Source organism: Vipera ursinii, assembly GCF_947247035.1.
Source record: "Vipera ursinii genome assembly, chromosome: 2".
Lineage (NCBI taxonomy): Eukaryota > Metazoa > Chordata > Lepidosauria > Squamata > Viperidae > Vipera > Vipera ursinii.
Genome location: NC_139513.1, coordinates 136,993,077 through 137,007,051, shown reverse-complemented (window position 1 = coordinate 137,007,051; position 13,975 = coordinate 136,993,077). Strand labels below are relative to the sequence as shown.

Here is a 13,975-nt window from a genome sequence, read left to right as displayed (position 1 = left end):
CTTCTGACAAGTAAAGTCATTGGGGAAGCCCGGTTCCCTTAACAACTGTGTTACTAATTTAACAACAGAAAAATAGAGGCGTTAAAACTTGTAGACATTTAAGACACCCAGAACAGCCCTTGGACATATCAAACACTTTTCAATTTTAAGAAAATCACCACATTGATGTTCCACTTTGCCCTAAGGTCAAGGATAAGAAGGAAGTATAATTCCTTGGCCCTTCAGTATGACTCCTGGGGAGATACTTTGAACAAATGTTCCTTCCTTGTTGTGTCTTCCATAGTCAACACCAAGAAAGATTCTGAATCTGCTCCAGTGAAAGGCGGTACCATGACTGATTTGGGTAAGTGATGGTTTATTTATTTTGTAATCCTCCTTTTACTACATGAGCAGGAACATACTCTTAGTCTTTGATAGACTTAATATTTATGCAATAGGAAGATAAGATGCCTTCTCCCCCTCCAAATGATCAGTTGTGAACAGGTGTCATCTTATATAATCTGATAAGAACTATCTATAAGATGATAAAATCAGTCCAGCTTCCTTTAAGCTGTCAGAGCAGAAACATGGATATATGATATGATATTTCTGGGATTGCTTTCAGGGGGAATTTGCAACTCTCGGTTGATAATGTGAAAAAGCTGGGTGTTTAGTACAGGGTTTTTTGTCTATAACTTTTCCAAATACATTTCTGCCCCAGCTTTCTACTTACAGTTTATAGCACAAAGCAACTTAGAGCAAAAGATAAAAGCAAGGCACTTAAAAGCAAGGAAAAATCAAAATCAGTTCAACTAAATGTAGTAAATGAGAGCCACGCTGATATAACGTAATAGGCACCAGGCTACTCCTGCCTTAAGTATGGTACTAGCATAGGAAAAAGACAAGGGCAAACCACTTCCAAAAATGTTGGTAAGAATAATTACATGGGCTGTGCGCGCTTGTGCGCACGCACACACACACATACAATCCAGGATTAATCATTAAGTATTGAGTGTTGCATCAAATGAACGGGAAGTGTTGAGATACTATACTAACAGCTATTTCTCATTTTATTTGTTCCTTGTTTGGATGTACATTCATTTGAAATTTACTGTTATTTGGGAGTCTATGTTTATACTGTTATAAACATTTATTTGGGACAGACTGTCTTCTGCTGTTTTTAAACCAGGCAAAGCAAATTCTTAAGGGGCAGTCACTCTTCTTCTCTCAACCACACTGAGGAGGAGTGTGTCTGGAATCATACCAGCAGACTGGGCTACACATAAAATAAAAAAGTTGGAATGATAAATCTGTATAATTTCAGTAAACCATCAAAGAATATAAGAAGCCATAGGTTTACTGGCCAGAAGCCAGTAATTACATGGTAATTGTGTAAGCCTAAAAGAGCTTGAGACTTCTCTTTCTCAAAATCAGTCTCCCAAGTGACACAATAAATTTTATTTTGAAACAGAAAAGATCTACAAGAAGAGTGTAGAAATAGATCTTAAGGAAGGTAGCTCCCATTTATGTTGCTGGGCAAGCTTCTTCAATCATTTGTGCATAAAGAAATGTCATTGGGGAATGCTGCTATGTACCCATTCAGATGTTTTTATTCTTCCTTTGCTAAATATGGCTTCGTTCTTGGTGATTCTCCAGATAGCTATGGAAGAGGAACTGGAGAATGTAGGTTCCTATATCTGATTTGGGATGCTTGTTCTTGTTTTCCAGATGAACCAGAGGATGAGAACATGGAGACGGCAGGCAAGGTGAATCAGTTACTGCATTCTGGCTATTGCCTCTTGTTATACCTTAAAGAACAGTCCCCCTCTTCATAAAGGGGCAGGTTGGGAAGGATAAACTGGTGCTAAGGGAACAGAATGACCATTTACAGGTAGTCCTTGAATTACAATACTAATTGGGACAGGAATTTCCATCCAAGGGAAGTGGTGATAAAGCACAATGCCACATGATCGCATTTCTTAGTGATGGCAATCCGTGTTGCCATCATTAATAATTTCATCGGTCATTAGGAAAGGACCCACCCCAATCCAAGCCATTCCTGGCTTGGTCCCTCCCAGCCCTGAGACTCAGAAAGGTAAGGGATTGCCTCCTCTGCCTCCTTTTCAACTCCTCCCCCCCCATTTGTCTCTCCCTTTGTCTTTGCCCTTTTGGCCACCCTGCACAGCAGCTCTCCTTAGCAGCAGCAGCCCTGGGACCTTGGAGGCCTGGGACCTTCAGCAGTGTCAGCTGGCTGCCGCTGTCCCCAGGCCTCTACTTCAGCCCCAGTGCTGCCACTGCCAAGGAGTACCACCTCAGCTCTGTTCGCTGGACAGCTACCGCAGTACCATAGTGCAAAGTTCCCTGCCGTGCCTTAGCCCACACTAGCCATCTTCCTTTTCACCGCTGAGAGGGCTCACTGCTGTATGCAAAGCAGTTGTCGTGGCTGCACCAGGCCTGCTTCCCCGGGCTGCTTGTGCCATTCTCCAAAAAACACCCACTGTTCTCTAAACAGCACGTGCTGTCCTCGTGGTGTTTCAGAAAAATTTCTGAGGCCTTCCAAAGCATCGCAGGAACAGCACACGCGATTTGGAGGACAGCGGGGGCAGCTTTCTCCGTAGGTTTCAGAAAGCCTCAGAAACGTTTCAGAGGCTTTCCAAAGCACCCTGAGAAGGGTGAGAAGTGGCATCAGGAAGAAGGCCTGGCATAGCCCAGCAGTGAGAGACGGTGAAGGTCAGCTGGCATGGCTGGGAGGTCTGGGACTGCACTGTAGCACTGGAGTGGCTGGCAGAGACGGGGGGGGGGCGATAGGGTGAGAGGAGTTGAAGCACCCCTGCACTTGTAAGTGTGGGCGGGCTGCCAAGTGCCTGGATTTTGATCACGTGACTGCAGGAGCGCAGGAAACATTGCAACAGCTATAATCTTGAGAACTGGATAGAAGTTATCATTTATTCAGTGCTGCTGTAATTTTGAAGGGTCGCCAAACAAATGATCATTAAACAAGGACTTTTCTATAATCTGTAAAAGAAGATTCAGCTTTTGCTAGGTCTACTTCTGTTCTCTCCCCCCTCCCCTCCCCCCCGGGGTATGCACATCTTCTTTCTGCTTTTCTTAGTTTGATCCCGGTAGAAGTGACCCCAATTCAGTTACGCCTAAGTCTCACCATACTGACAATCATTTCCTTGGAGACCCGTAACGCCACTCATCGTAGCCTTAGTGCCTTCGTGCTCTCATAATGGCAAATCTCCCTCGACTTCTCTCTCATTGCTTAGCAGTTTTTTTTCCTGTACACCGGCCTCTCGTCATTTCTCGAACTGTGTTTGTAATGCATCGGAATTAAGCCTTACACTGAGAGCTTTGGGGTTTTGGATTGCTGTGTGAATGAGTTGTTCCAAGATCCCAGCTCCTCTCATAGAAATTGGAAGATTGGGAGCCATAGTCCTAAGAACACCACAAGCATGCCCGTTCCCTACTGAAGAGACTTCTTGTCTTCAGGATGAAGAAGAGAATAACGCTGGGAACAAAGGAGAGCAGACCAAGAACCCTGACCTGCATGAAGACAATGTGACTGAACAGACCCATCACATTATCATCCCCAGTTACGCAGCTTGGTTTGACTACAACAGGTGCTGGAGCGTGAGCTTTTTGTCCCTGTGTTCCTCCAGCCTCCCCACCCGTTCTTAAATGTTTTGATGGGGTTTCTTCCACAGTGTCCATGCCATTGAGAGGAGAGCCCTTCCCGAGTTTTTCAACGGCAAGAACAAGTCAAAGACGCCAGAAATGTAAGAGTGCTATTCTGTGCTCTGGTATCTTTACCAGGATAAGCAAATATTGCGGCATCTCTCTTCTTCAAGGGTGAGAGTCGGAGGACATTTTACATCGTGGGTGTTGTGTGAGTCCATTCAGACAGGAAAGGCTCCGCACTGGCCTTTAGGGGCATTTAGTAAGAGGATTGATAGAGCTAATCACGTGGGAAGACTTTTACAAGGTCAATTGACTTGAGTTGAAAGTAGTTCTGTTTCCTTTTTTTGTTTGTTTCATGTTCTAGCTACTTGGCTTACCGCAATTTCATGATTGACACATACCGGCTCAATCCGCAGGAATACCTGACTTCCACTGCATGTCGTCGGAACCTGGCTGGTGACGTCTGTGCCATCATGAGGTATGTTAGCTGAGCATATAGAAGCCCAGTAACAGTTTGCAGCAGTCCACTTTTATTTTACAATTTGGCACATGGGACCGGATTTTTTTTTATTAAATTTTTATTAAATATTTACAGACACATACACACTAAGTATATACATTTCAAATTAAGAAAGAAAAGAAAAAGGACAAGCAAGCACTTAACAAACATACATATAAACTAACTGGGGATTAAAGTCCCCTGTACAGTTATACACAATTACATCCCGGTAAATCTTAAATCTTATTTAACGTTGTCTATTTTGACTATTAAATATTGTCATAAAGATTACTATGAAGTGTCATATTAACTATTCTAGGTTTGTTGGAACCGGATTTTTGATCTTGTGTCTTAATTACCACTTTACCATAAGATGGGTTAAATATGATTTTGTGATCTACTGAGAAAGCAATCGTGGTTGGTGCATCTTCTTGAGCTTAACACAATCCTCATTCTTATGTGACCTAAAAATTTTTTGGATAAAAATACATGCATTCATTCAGAGGTTTTTAAAAGTTAAAATACAGTTGAAGCCAGAGACCTGGGACTTAAGGGATAAGCAACAAGAAAAAAAATATCATGGAACTTGGTTTTAATCTAGGATTACTGCAGCAAGGCTACTATATGCTGAAAAATAGAAAAGTTCAATAATGCCCACAAGGCATTGTGGAGATTTAGAGGAATGGTTGGAGAAGATGTTGGAACTTGCAGAAATGGCTAAATTAATTTCTTTGTTTAAGAGAGAAAACAATATATTTATTGATGCCCGGAAACAAAACACCTTCTAAATGTTTTTTGCATAAAATGAAAAACAAAACAAAACACCGCACGTATGATTTGTGGTTTTGATGATACGAAGAAACAAATAGAAAAGAGTGAACTTTTTTTTGTAATAATAAGAGATAATTTTGTGATTTGCTGTAAAGGAAATTGAAAGCTTTTTTTCTATTTTTCTTTCTACACTTTTCTCTCTTTTCTGCCATTTTTATTCGTTTGTGTCTACTTGTGCTAGTTTTTTTCCCCTTATTTGTAAGACTTTTAATAGCATGTTTACGTGGCTGTTGAACAGAGTTTACTCTTACTCCATAGCTCTTTTGTCACAGATTTGTTTTGAGATAAAGACTCTTCCCCCCCCCTTGTTGCAGAGTCCATGCCTTCCTAGAACAGTGGGGACTCATCAATTACCAAGTAGATGCAGAGAGTCGACCAACCCCAATGGGACCCCCACCCACATCTCATTTCCATGTTCTGGCTGACACGCCTTCAGGACTGGTGCCATTACAGCCCAAAACACCCCAGGTAGTATTCAGCCACCCGGAGAAGAAATTTAAATACACATCTTTTTACAAAAAAACTTATCTGGATTTTTAGAATTTTCTTAGCGATAATTAAGAATGAATAGCTCGCAAAGCATGTTAAAAGAAATATATAGACTAGAGCTGAAAATATGTCAACATTTAAAACATCTGATTAAAAATTAAACCAGAAGCTGTATTAAATGAGAAATCAGAGGGGAAAAAGTTCTTCAGAAAATAAATGTCTGAAAGTTGCTAAAGAAGCATCCGAAGGGATTTTCATCGTAGAGGAAATCACGTGTTTGTGCATGTTGGGCATCTTGATAACTTTGCCTTCCCAGATTAAAATGTTAATATAAATGGGAGAGGGCAACAGGACAGAATTTTGCTTACGCTTCAGGGTCGTCAGAGTGATAGCGATACCAAGACTGGACGAAAGGGCAAAGAGATTGAAGAACTTGTCACAGAGGCAGTGAAAGGGAAACCGGAGCTGGTAAGAGAATTCCCAGCGGAGGCTTGTGTTTGTGGGAGTCCAGAGAGGAAATGACACACGGATGCTTTTCTCTGGAAAACCGTGGAACTCCACGCAGCTAGAAACCGAGTCAGGTCAATCTGCTGAGTTTGTAAGGATGAGCAGGAATGGAATTGTGCCCATCTCTCCCTTTGTAGTTTCATTTCCTGTAATTTCCTTGTAGGCTGCACTGCTGTACGTTCATTGTTGCAGACCCAGGAAGATTGCAATGGGGGGGGGTCACTGAAGACCCAGATAAGAGAGATGCCGTCAGGGACGAAATGTTAGCACTCCGACACATCTGGGTGGGCCCAAGATTGACACATGCTGTGCTGTAGCTTGGCCCCAAATGAGAGCTAGAGGTGGATGCCTGCTTGTTCTCCTTATAGGTGGTAGTGATCTTTCAAATAGCACTTCAGAGGTCTTGAGAGTCGGGCTTGCTTTACATCACATGAAGCTTGTTCATCTCTCTTCCAAGCAAACCACAGCTTCCCAGCAGATGTTAAACTTCCCAGACAAGAGCAAGGAGAAGCCACCGGATATGCAAAATTTCGGACTCCGCACGGACATGTACACAAAGAAGAACGTTCCTTCGAAGGTAAAAGAGGAAAGGCGGAGTAGATTTTCCTCATGCATCTGTCCGTTGACAGGTCAGTTCTAACACACAGGCCTCTTCCTACAGAGCAAAGCTGCCGCGAGCGCTACCCGTGAGTGGACAGAACAGGAGACCCTGTTGCTGCTGGAGGTGAGTGAATGGAAGCAATTCAGGTGGCCCACAGAAATGTGCTTCCGACAACTGCTCCTAAACTTTTCTCTAAGCATTCCTTATCTTGGATTTTATTCTCAAATCTTTGACTTGTTTTCATTCTCAGCAACTAGAGCAGACATGTCAAACACAAGGCCTGGGGGCCGGATCCGGCCCGCAAAGTGGTTTCATGTGGCCCGCAAAGCCATCCTGGAAACAGTGAGGGAACGGCCCCCACTGCCTTGGCCCTGGCCGAGACCCTCCTTCTGCCAGAGACCCTCAGATCTGTCCCACTCCTGCCCAGGCCCCCATAGGCACCCTTGATGCGAACGATGTAGAGCTGGCCACGCCCACCCAGTAGGCCATACGCACTCTAGCCACGCCCACCCAGTAGGCCACGCCCACCCTGGCCACACCCACCCTGCCCCCTGAGGGCAACCGCAATGCTGATGAGGCCCTCAGTGAAATTGAGTTTGATACCCCTGAACTTGAATATACTGGGCATTGACTTCTTACTTCCTTGCGTGAAAAGGGTAATTTTAAAATTCGATGAGCGGATGGATACTTTTTTTTTCTTCTCTCCAGGCATTGCATTTACCTTTGGGGTGATGATATTTTAGGACTCTTATTTGCTTTATGGGTTTTGAAAGACATTAAGGAGCCGTCGCACGTAAAGGAGAAAGCCTCAGTTGTTCAGAAATAAGATATGAATAAAATGTCTTAGGATCCTTTTATCATTACACAGAAAATGTCAAGGTGAAAGCTTAAAACTGTTCCGACATATTTAAACCAAGAATGTGGAACTACTTTTTCTTTCAATGCCGTGTTAGGAGCTATACAGACCCCCCTGGGGGAAAAATTCTAATAATTGATGGCTTTAAAAATAGTTAATGAAATTATTTTTCCAGTTGAGGATTTAATAATATTCCTCTTACGTTGCAAGCCGGCTCTATGACAGCAATAAAGAGGAGCTAATCATTTCTTAACTTTCAGTTAGAGTTCTAGGGCGCTATGTGGAGTATAATTAGATAAATTAATTAATGCCAAACTGTCAATTCAGACTGCGTTCAAAATTCTTTGTCTTAATCACAATCTCAGGAATGGTCCAAGTTCAGGCAACGTTGTGTTGGAACACATTCAGTTTGGAGGGACAGTGGAAAAACTCTTTTTCTACAGGACTTTAAACGTGGGAAGGATTTGTGTTTAAATAATCACCCGCCCTGTAATTTGAGGTATTGTGTAATTGTGCTCAGGCAATGCTTTGTGTCTCGTAACACACACAAAAACGTAGGAATCGAATGCTCGAGATTCCAGGAGGGTCTCTGACTGGCTTCTCACCTGCAGTCTGTACCAGCTTACTGCTCCTGTTTGCTGCTCGTGTCCAAACTGTGTCCCCATTTCTGTGAATTGCATTTCAGGCCCTGGAGATGTACAAGGACGACTGGAACAAAGTGTCTGAGCACGTTGGCAGTCGTACTCAGGATGAATGCATTCTGCACTTCCTGCGTCTTCCCATTGAAGACCCTTACTTGGAGGATTCTGAAGCCTCTCTTGGGCCCCTAGCCTATCAGCCCATCCCCTTCAGCCAGTCAGGCAACCCTGTTATGAGCACAGTGGCCTTCCTGGCTTCCGTTGTGGACCCCCGCGTGGCCTCTGCAGCAGCCAAATCAGCCTTAGGTAAGGAATCCATAAGCAGCCTGTGCTGGGAGAAGGAAAGAATATTAAGGGTGGGGTGGGGTGGTGGGGCTGTGGAGCGCTTATAGAAACACCGTAAAGGATAAAATACCATATCGCTATCCAACAGAATTCTGTGGAATTCTGTCCAGCCTACATTTTCTAATACTTGACATACCAGGGGACTTGAAGGTTTTTTTTTATTGATTATGTGCCATCAAGTAATTGTCAACTCTCAGTGACCACATAGATACATTTTGTTAATGAGCGTTAGAACTAGAAGCCTGGAATTTTAAGAAGGAACACACAGAGGTTTTTAGGATATCGTTTTCTGAGTCAGCTTCCTGGGAACTATTAGCAAGAAAAGTATTAATATACTGTTCACTGTCAGATTCTGATATTTATAGATTGGGAATTTCAATCTAAATCACATTTCATTGATTAGCTTTAGTTTTAGCGTAGTAGAGTTGAGTTGATCTAAATCAAACTCAGTCTAAATCAAGATCAGATCAGGAGCTTCCTTGTCTTATTATGTAATATCATTCCTTTCCCTGCATTCTAGTAATACATTTTTCAAGCCTCCTTGTTTGATAAAAGCCTTTCTCTGAACCCCAGATACTACACCCCATCATTTTATTTTATTTTATTTTATATTTATATTTTATTTATTTATTATTAATTTAATATTTTTATTTTTTTTATTTTATTTTAATTTAATTATCGTATTTATTGTATTTTATCTTACTTTATCTTATTTTATTAAGTAACTTTACCTGTAGTGACTCAAATCCAGTACAGCTATATTTTCCAGAAATTTATTTTTAAATTTCTTGGCTTTTTGCAGCATGTATTTATATTGAAATATTGTTCATAAATATTACACGCTGATATTTTCAGTATACATGTTCTATAGGTGCATGCTAAAAGCCATATATATGAATCAGCACAAAGTGTGTGTGTGTGCTGGTAGTCCTGAATGTGTAAAAGTCCTGAGATCAAGAAGATGTGCCCATTGGCACCCAGGGTCTGGTATGCTGAGTACTTTAAAAATATGCTATTTAATGCTACATCTCCTGGGTCCCCAGTGATTTCTGCTTACTTCAGAGTTCTTTGTAATCTGTAACTCTTGCTGCCGTGGCCATTTCTTATTAAACGGGAGTGGCTCAACAAAATCCCCTACTTATTTTACACTCCCTTGCCCCCTCCTACATTCATTTTGCAATGTTCCATTCTGCCCCTGGGCTGAATTCAAGGCTGTCTTATTGCAGAGGAATTCTCCAAGATGAAGGAGGAGGTGCCGACAGCCCTGGTAGAAGCTCATGTTCGCAAAGTGGAGGAAGCCGCTAAGGTGACAGGCAAGGCAGATCCGGCATTTGGTCTGGAGAGCAGCGGAATTGCAGGGACCACGTCCGATGAGCTGGAGAGAATAGGTGAGGGGGGCGAGCGGGGCGCCTTCCGCGCTTCAACCCGTGAAGCGCCCTCGTTGGATCTCGCCCAGTATGCGGTGGGGACTAAGAAGGGGGCCGAGACGCAAGAGACCAGAGCTGGCCTGGCTTCCGGCCTGGAGCTCACACTCAATCGCCTGGCACAGGGTAAGGGATTCCCCTCATCACCTCATCTAACCCTCATTTTGTCAAACTGGGCATACCAATGGCGGAATACGCAGGGAGAAGGCTTTCGTAAGCAATTCAGGGTGTGGAAGTACAGATTCCGAGGCATCCCTTCGTGGCAGGCATTGGTCTTTGACAGAAGGGAGGGCAGGCAGAGGTCAGCATGTAAATGTTTCCCGCCTCAAGGAGCGCAACTGTAGTCCTACCTCGGCCTTAAGGGCCAGCACTTACAAAAAGAGCTACGTTCAGGCCATATTCTAAGGAGCCTCTTTGTTTTGGGGGAGAAAGTTAAAATACGTCTAGTTTTCTCACACCTCCTAAAATTTACCTTCCCTGATCCCTTCATCCTCGCAACTTTGAATTTTTGTAGGGTGTGGGTAGGAGGCATATATAGAGGTCCTATAGTGGTTTCTTTCCTTTTGTCCCATTGTTTCGTGTTTCATTCAGAAGAGAGCTGCACAGATGAAAACCGGTCAGAACCTCAACCATCTGAAGAGAAGAAGGAGTTGAAGGTACAAGAGGGCATGAGTAGAACCGTAAAGAATTACAGGGCCATTTCAACCCCTGAAGCAAGTTTTATGAGTCATAAAATACATCAAAAGAGGAAAAGTAAAAGAATCCTCTGGGGTGTGCCTGGGAGCAAATTATTGTGTCATTTGGGGACCAATTTTTATTTATTTATAAAATGTTTATTTGATGGGTCTTTAACGCAAAATTCCCTGGTTGTGCTTTCCAAGTCACCGGAGTAATTATTACAGATTTTCTTTGGTTTATAGACATTTTCCATTCCAACGGATGAGGTGAATAACCTTCTTAACTGTGGCAGCAGGCCTGTTCTAGAAAGGAATAAGAATCTTTTAGTGGAAATGATGGCTTTCTGAATTGAGCCTTTCGGTTAACGCAGGAACAAAGGGAAGGAGTTCTCGAGGAAGAAGCTAAGGAGAAACTTGGAGAGATGCCTAGGAAGGAGGAGGATAAAAGCAAGGAGGCTGATGGTGAAAAAGAAATGGATAAGAGTGATGGGGACACTTTGGGTAAGTGTCACTTTCCAGGAAATGAAAAGGTTAGCTTAATAGGAGTCCGAGTTGAGTTGGAGGGAAGAGATCTGAGTAATGCAAGTCTCATCCAGAAACATTTTCTCTTCAGTGCAATAGAGCAGGTCATATAAACCTAAATTTGGAACACCTAAGAGCTCTTGTCAATAAATCTCAGGATGCTGTAAACCAGGGGTAGGCAGCCTCGGCTCTTTTATGACTCATGGACTTCAACTCCCAGAATTCCTGAGCCAGCTTGGCTGGCTCAGGAATTCTGGGAGTTGAAGTCCATGAGTCATAAAAGAGCCGAGGTTGCCTACCCCTGCTGTAAACGGTTGCCTTGGTGGTTGTGGAGTATCTGGGGATAGAGAATGGGCTAGCAGGGCAATGTTTTGCTTCTAGCGGCTTATTAATTTGCAAGCATCCACCACTATCCTGCCTTTGCTACCGTGTCACTGGTGTCCAAATATGCAGTGCTGAGCAGGTCCTGGAAGGTCCTCTCCATTGCCTGTTAGATCATTGCCCTTTCCCATAAAACATTTCTCTTCCTGCACAGCTGATGGAGAAAAGGAAAAAGAGCCAAAAGATGGCCAGGAAGAGGGACCCAAGGACCTTGCAGAAGCTGAGTGTGAGCGGAAGACCAAGGTGGAGAGGGACATTGGTGAAGGTAACCTCTCCACTGCAGCAGCTGCTGCCTTGGCTGCCGCAGCAGTGAAGGCAAAGGTGAGTTGCTGGGAAAAGGCATTTCCAATAATTGCTGGCTGATCAGTAAAATGTTGGCTGGATATTCTTTGAATCTTAACGTGTGTATTAGACTTTCCTCTCTGACTTTGGTGGTGGTGGAGTTCTGCTGCATATGGTGCTGCCAGAGCTCAAAGACGCCCTCTTCATTTTGGCAGCATTTGGCAGCAGTAGAGGAACGTAAAATCAAGTCGCTTGTTGCCTTGCTGGTGGAGACCCAGATGAAGAAGCTCGAGATCAAACTGAGGCACTTTGAAGAGCTGGAGACCATCATGGATCGGGAGCGGGAGGCCGTGAGTATAGCTGCATCCACTTAACATTTGTTTTGCTTCCTCTGATTGAGCATTGCTTCTATACATGTATGTGCATGCGTAAAAGATGCTACTGTTGTTTATATTACTACTGTTACTGTTAATTTCCTACCTGAAGCTGGAATAACTAGTTGGTAGTATAGTGACCATTTGTCTTGCAATCTCTGGCTGACAGCTCCAGTTCCTACGTGGAGCGCTCCAGTTCCTACGTGGAGCGATCCATTTTATGGACCTTGTAAATAGCCAGCTGGATATGTTGCGAATGTTGAAAAGACTGGGTAGTGGGCTAGCTTTGAAAGGAGAGGATACGATGAGAAGAAGCCTCTTGAACTCTTCTAGTGGGACAGACAGGTTTGTTTATTTATTTATCATATTTAGAAACTGCCCATCTCCCTCATAGAGTGACTGGGTGGCGTGCAAATGGTTCATATATCCTAAACTATTTAGAGGCGCACTAAAACTCAAAACCCTAAACTTGAATTGTACCCAGAACCATTAATGCACCTGAAACGTTATATACTCTCTTAAACCCTCTTAAAGCTCCACCAGCTGTCTTTTCAACCCGACAAAGCTTCCAAAAGGTCTTCAAGCATAGTCCCATATAGGTGGCATTGTAGTAATTGCTTTGGCAAGTATGCATGGTCCAGAAATAGTATCAGCTGATAAATCAACCTAAACCAGAGGAATATGCCCTGTCTACATTACTCAGTTGTTCCGTGCATCATAATGCTGGATGAAAGAACACCCCAAAGTTATGGATTTGCCGCTTCAGAGGGAGTCTAGATCCAGGGATTTTAGATGGGATTCAGTCTGGAATTGGATACGTGTTCTGTGTAGTCCAGATGTGCTTTATCCCCCTAAGCAGGAGAATGTCCATTTTTCTAGGTTTGATTTCAGTTTCTAAGCCTTCACTCCTTCTTCACCAAGAGTGCCCTCTGGCTAGGTCTGGCAAAGGGTATGCCACAAAAGTGTGACAATTAAATTCTTTGGTGATCTTGCCCAGTGGTTTCATTTAGTCATTAAATAATATGGAGGACAAAGTAGATCACTGAAGAATTTTATAACCAGTAGTAAAAACTTCCTCCTGGGAGCTGTTTTTCAGTTTTCCTATGGTGTATCTACCAGCTCTGCATCTTCAAGTATCTCAGACGGGATAACATGTCATTAAAAGCCAATAAGAAGTTCAGCAACACCAATGGGATATATTTAGACCTTCATCAAGGCTACTCAGTGCTGCACTGAAGTTCAAAATCTGATTTTCTGAATCTGTTTATAAATCATTGAAGCAACCATGATATCATTTGATCACTTTAAAGAAAAAAAGATATCATTGTATCTGGCTATTAACTGTAGTACTTTCAGTCTGCAGTGACTGCAGTGCAAGTTCCAAAATCCACACAGTTAGTAGGGAAAGCAGAAGGAGAAGGGGGAATCACACTAATATGGCAGTACCCTCTTCTGTGATAAGTAGCTCTCCTTCCCCACTGTACTGTATATCCGTAATTTAAATGCAGGTAATCTTTTCTGCCTCCCAAGCTGGGGAACATACCTTGTCCTACGTACACAAGAGGGGAAAAAAGAGTGATTATCTGTTGCCGAAGTCAAAATTTAACTCCCTTTTTCAAAACTACGCACCCCTTGTGCCTGCACACTGTAGCCTCCGCTATTATGCAGGCCTTTGAGTTTAGAGTCCTCCAGACGATCCTGTGCTTTATGCAAGAACGTGCCCAGCCAAGTCATATATTCACATGTCCTTACACACATTGACATAGGTATATACACAGGCAAACATACGTACATCAGTGTGGCCTTACCCATTTCATCGTGAGACAGTTTGAAGCCTGCCTAGGGAATTTTGCATTTAGCAATAGCAATAGCACTTAGACTTATGTACT

General features: G+C 43.1%; 1 protein-coding gene across 8 annotated transcripts in view; it reads left to right on the top strand.

The window, feature by feature from the left end:
- SMARCC2 (SWI/SNF related BAF chromatin remodeling complex subunit C2) overlaps nt 1–13,975 on the top strand; it is a 31,703-nt gene that overhangs the window by 13,378 nt on the left and 4,350 nt on the right. For 5 of the 8 annotated variants that reach the window (XM_083357094.1, XM_083357093.1, XM_083357087.1 and 2 more), the window contains exons 12-26: nt 284–343; nt 1,708–1,745; nt 3,472–3,602; nt 3,687–3,758; nt 4,025–4,138; nt 5,305–5,458; nt 5,855–5,947; nt 6,444–6,563; nt 6,648–6,710; nt 8,129–8,387; nt 9,653–9,976; nt 10,442–10,506; nt 10,899–11,028; nt 11,585–11,751; nt 11,928–12,062. In XM_083357094.1, coding sequence (XP_083213220.1) covers nt 284–343; nt 1,708–1,745; nt 3,472–3,602; nt 3,687–3,758; nt 4,025–4,138; nt 5,305–5,458; nt 5,855–5,947; nt 6,444–6,563; nt 6,648–6,710; nt 8,129–8,387; nt 9,653–9,976; nt 10,442–10,506; nt 10,899–11,028; nt 11,585–11,751; nt 11,928–12,062 — 1,925 coding nt within the window. The remainder of the gene's footprint in view (nt 1–283; nt 344–1,707; nt 1,746–3,471; nt 3,603–3,686; nt 3,759–4,024; nt 4,139–5,304; nt 5,459–5,854; nt 5,948–6,443; nt 6,564–6,647; nt 6,711–8,128; nt 8,388–9,652; nt 9,977–10,441; nt 10,507–10,898; nt 11,029–11,584; nt 11,752–11,927; nt 12,063–13,975) is intronic. The other 3 variants (XM_083357090.1, XM_083357092.1, XM_083357089.1) reach the window with 3 other exon arrangements.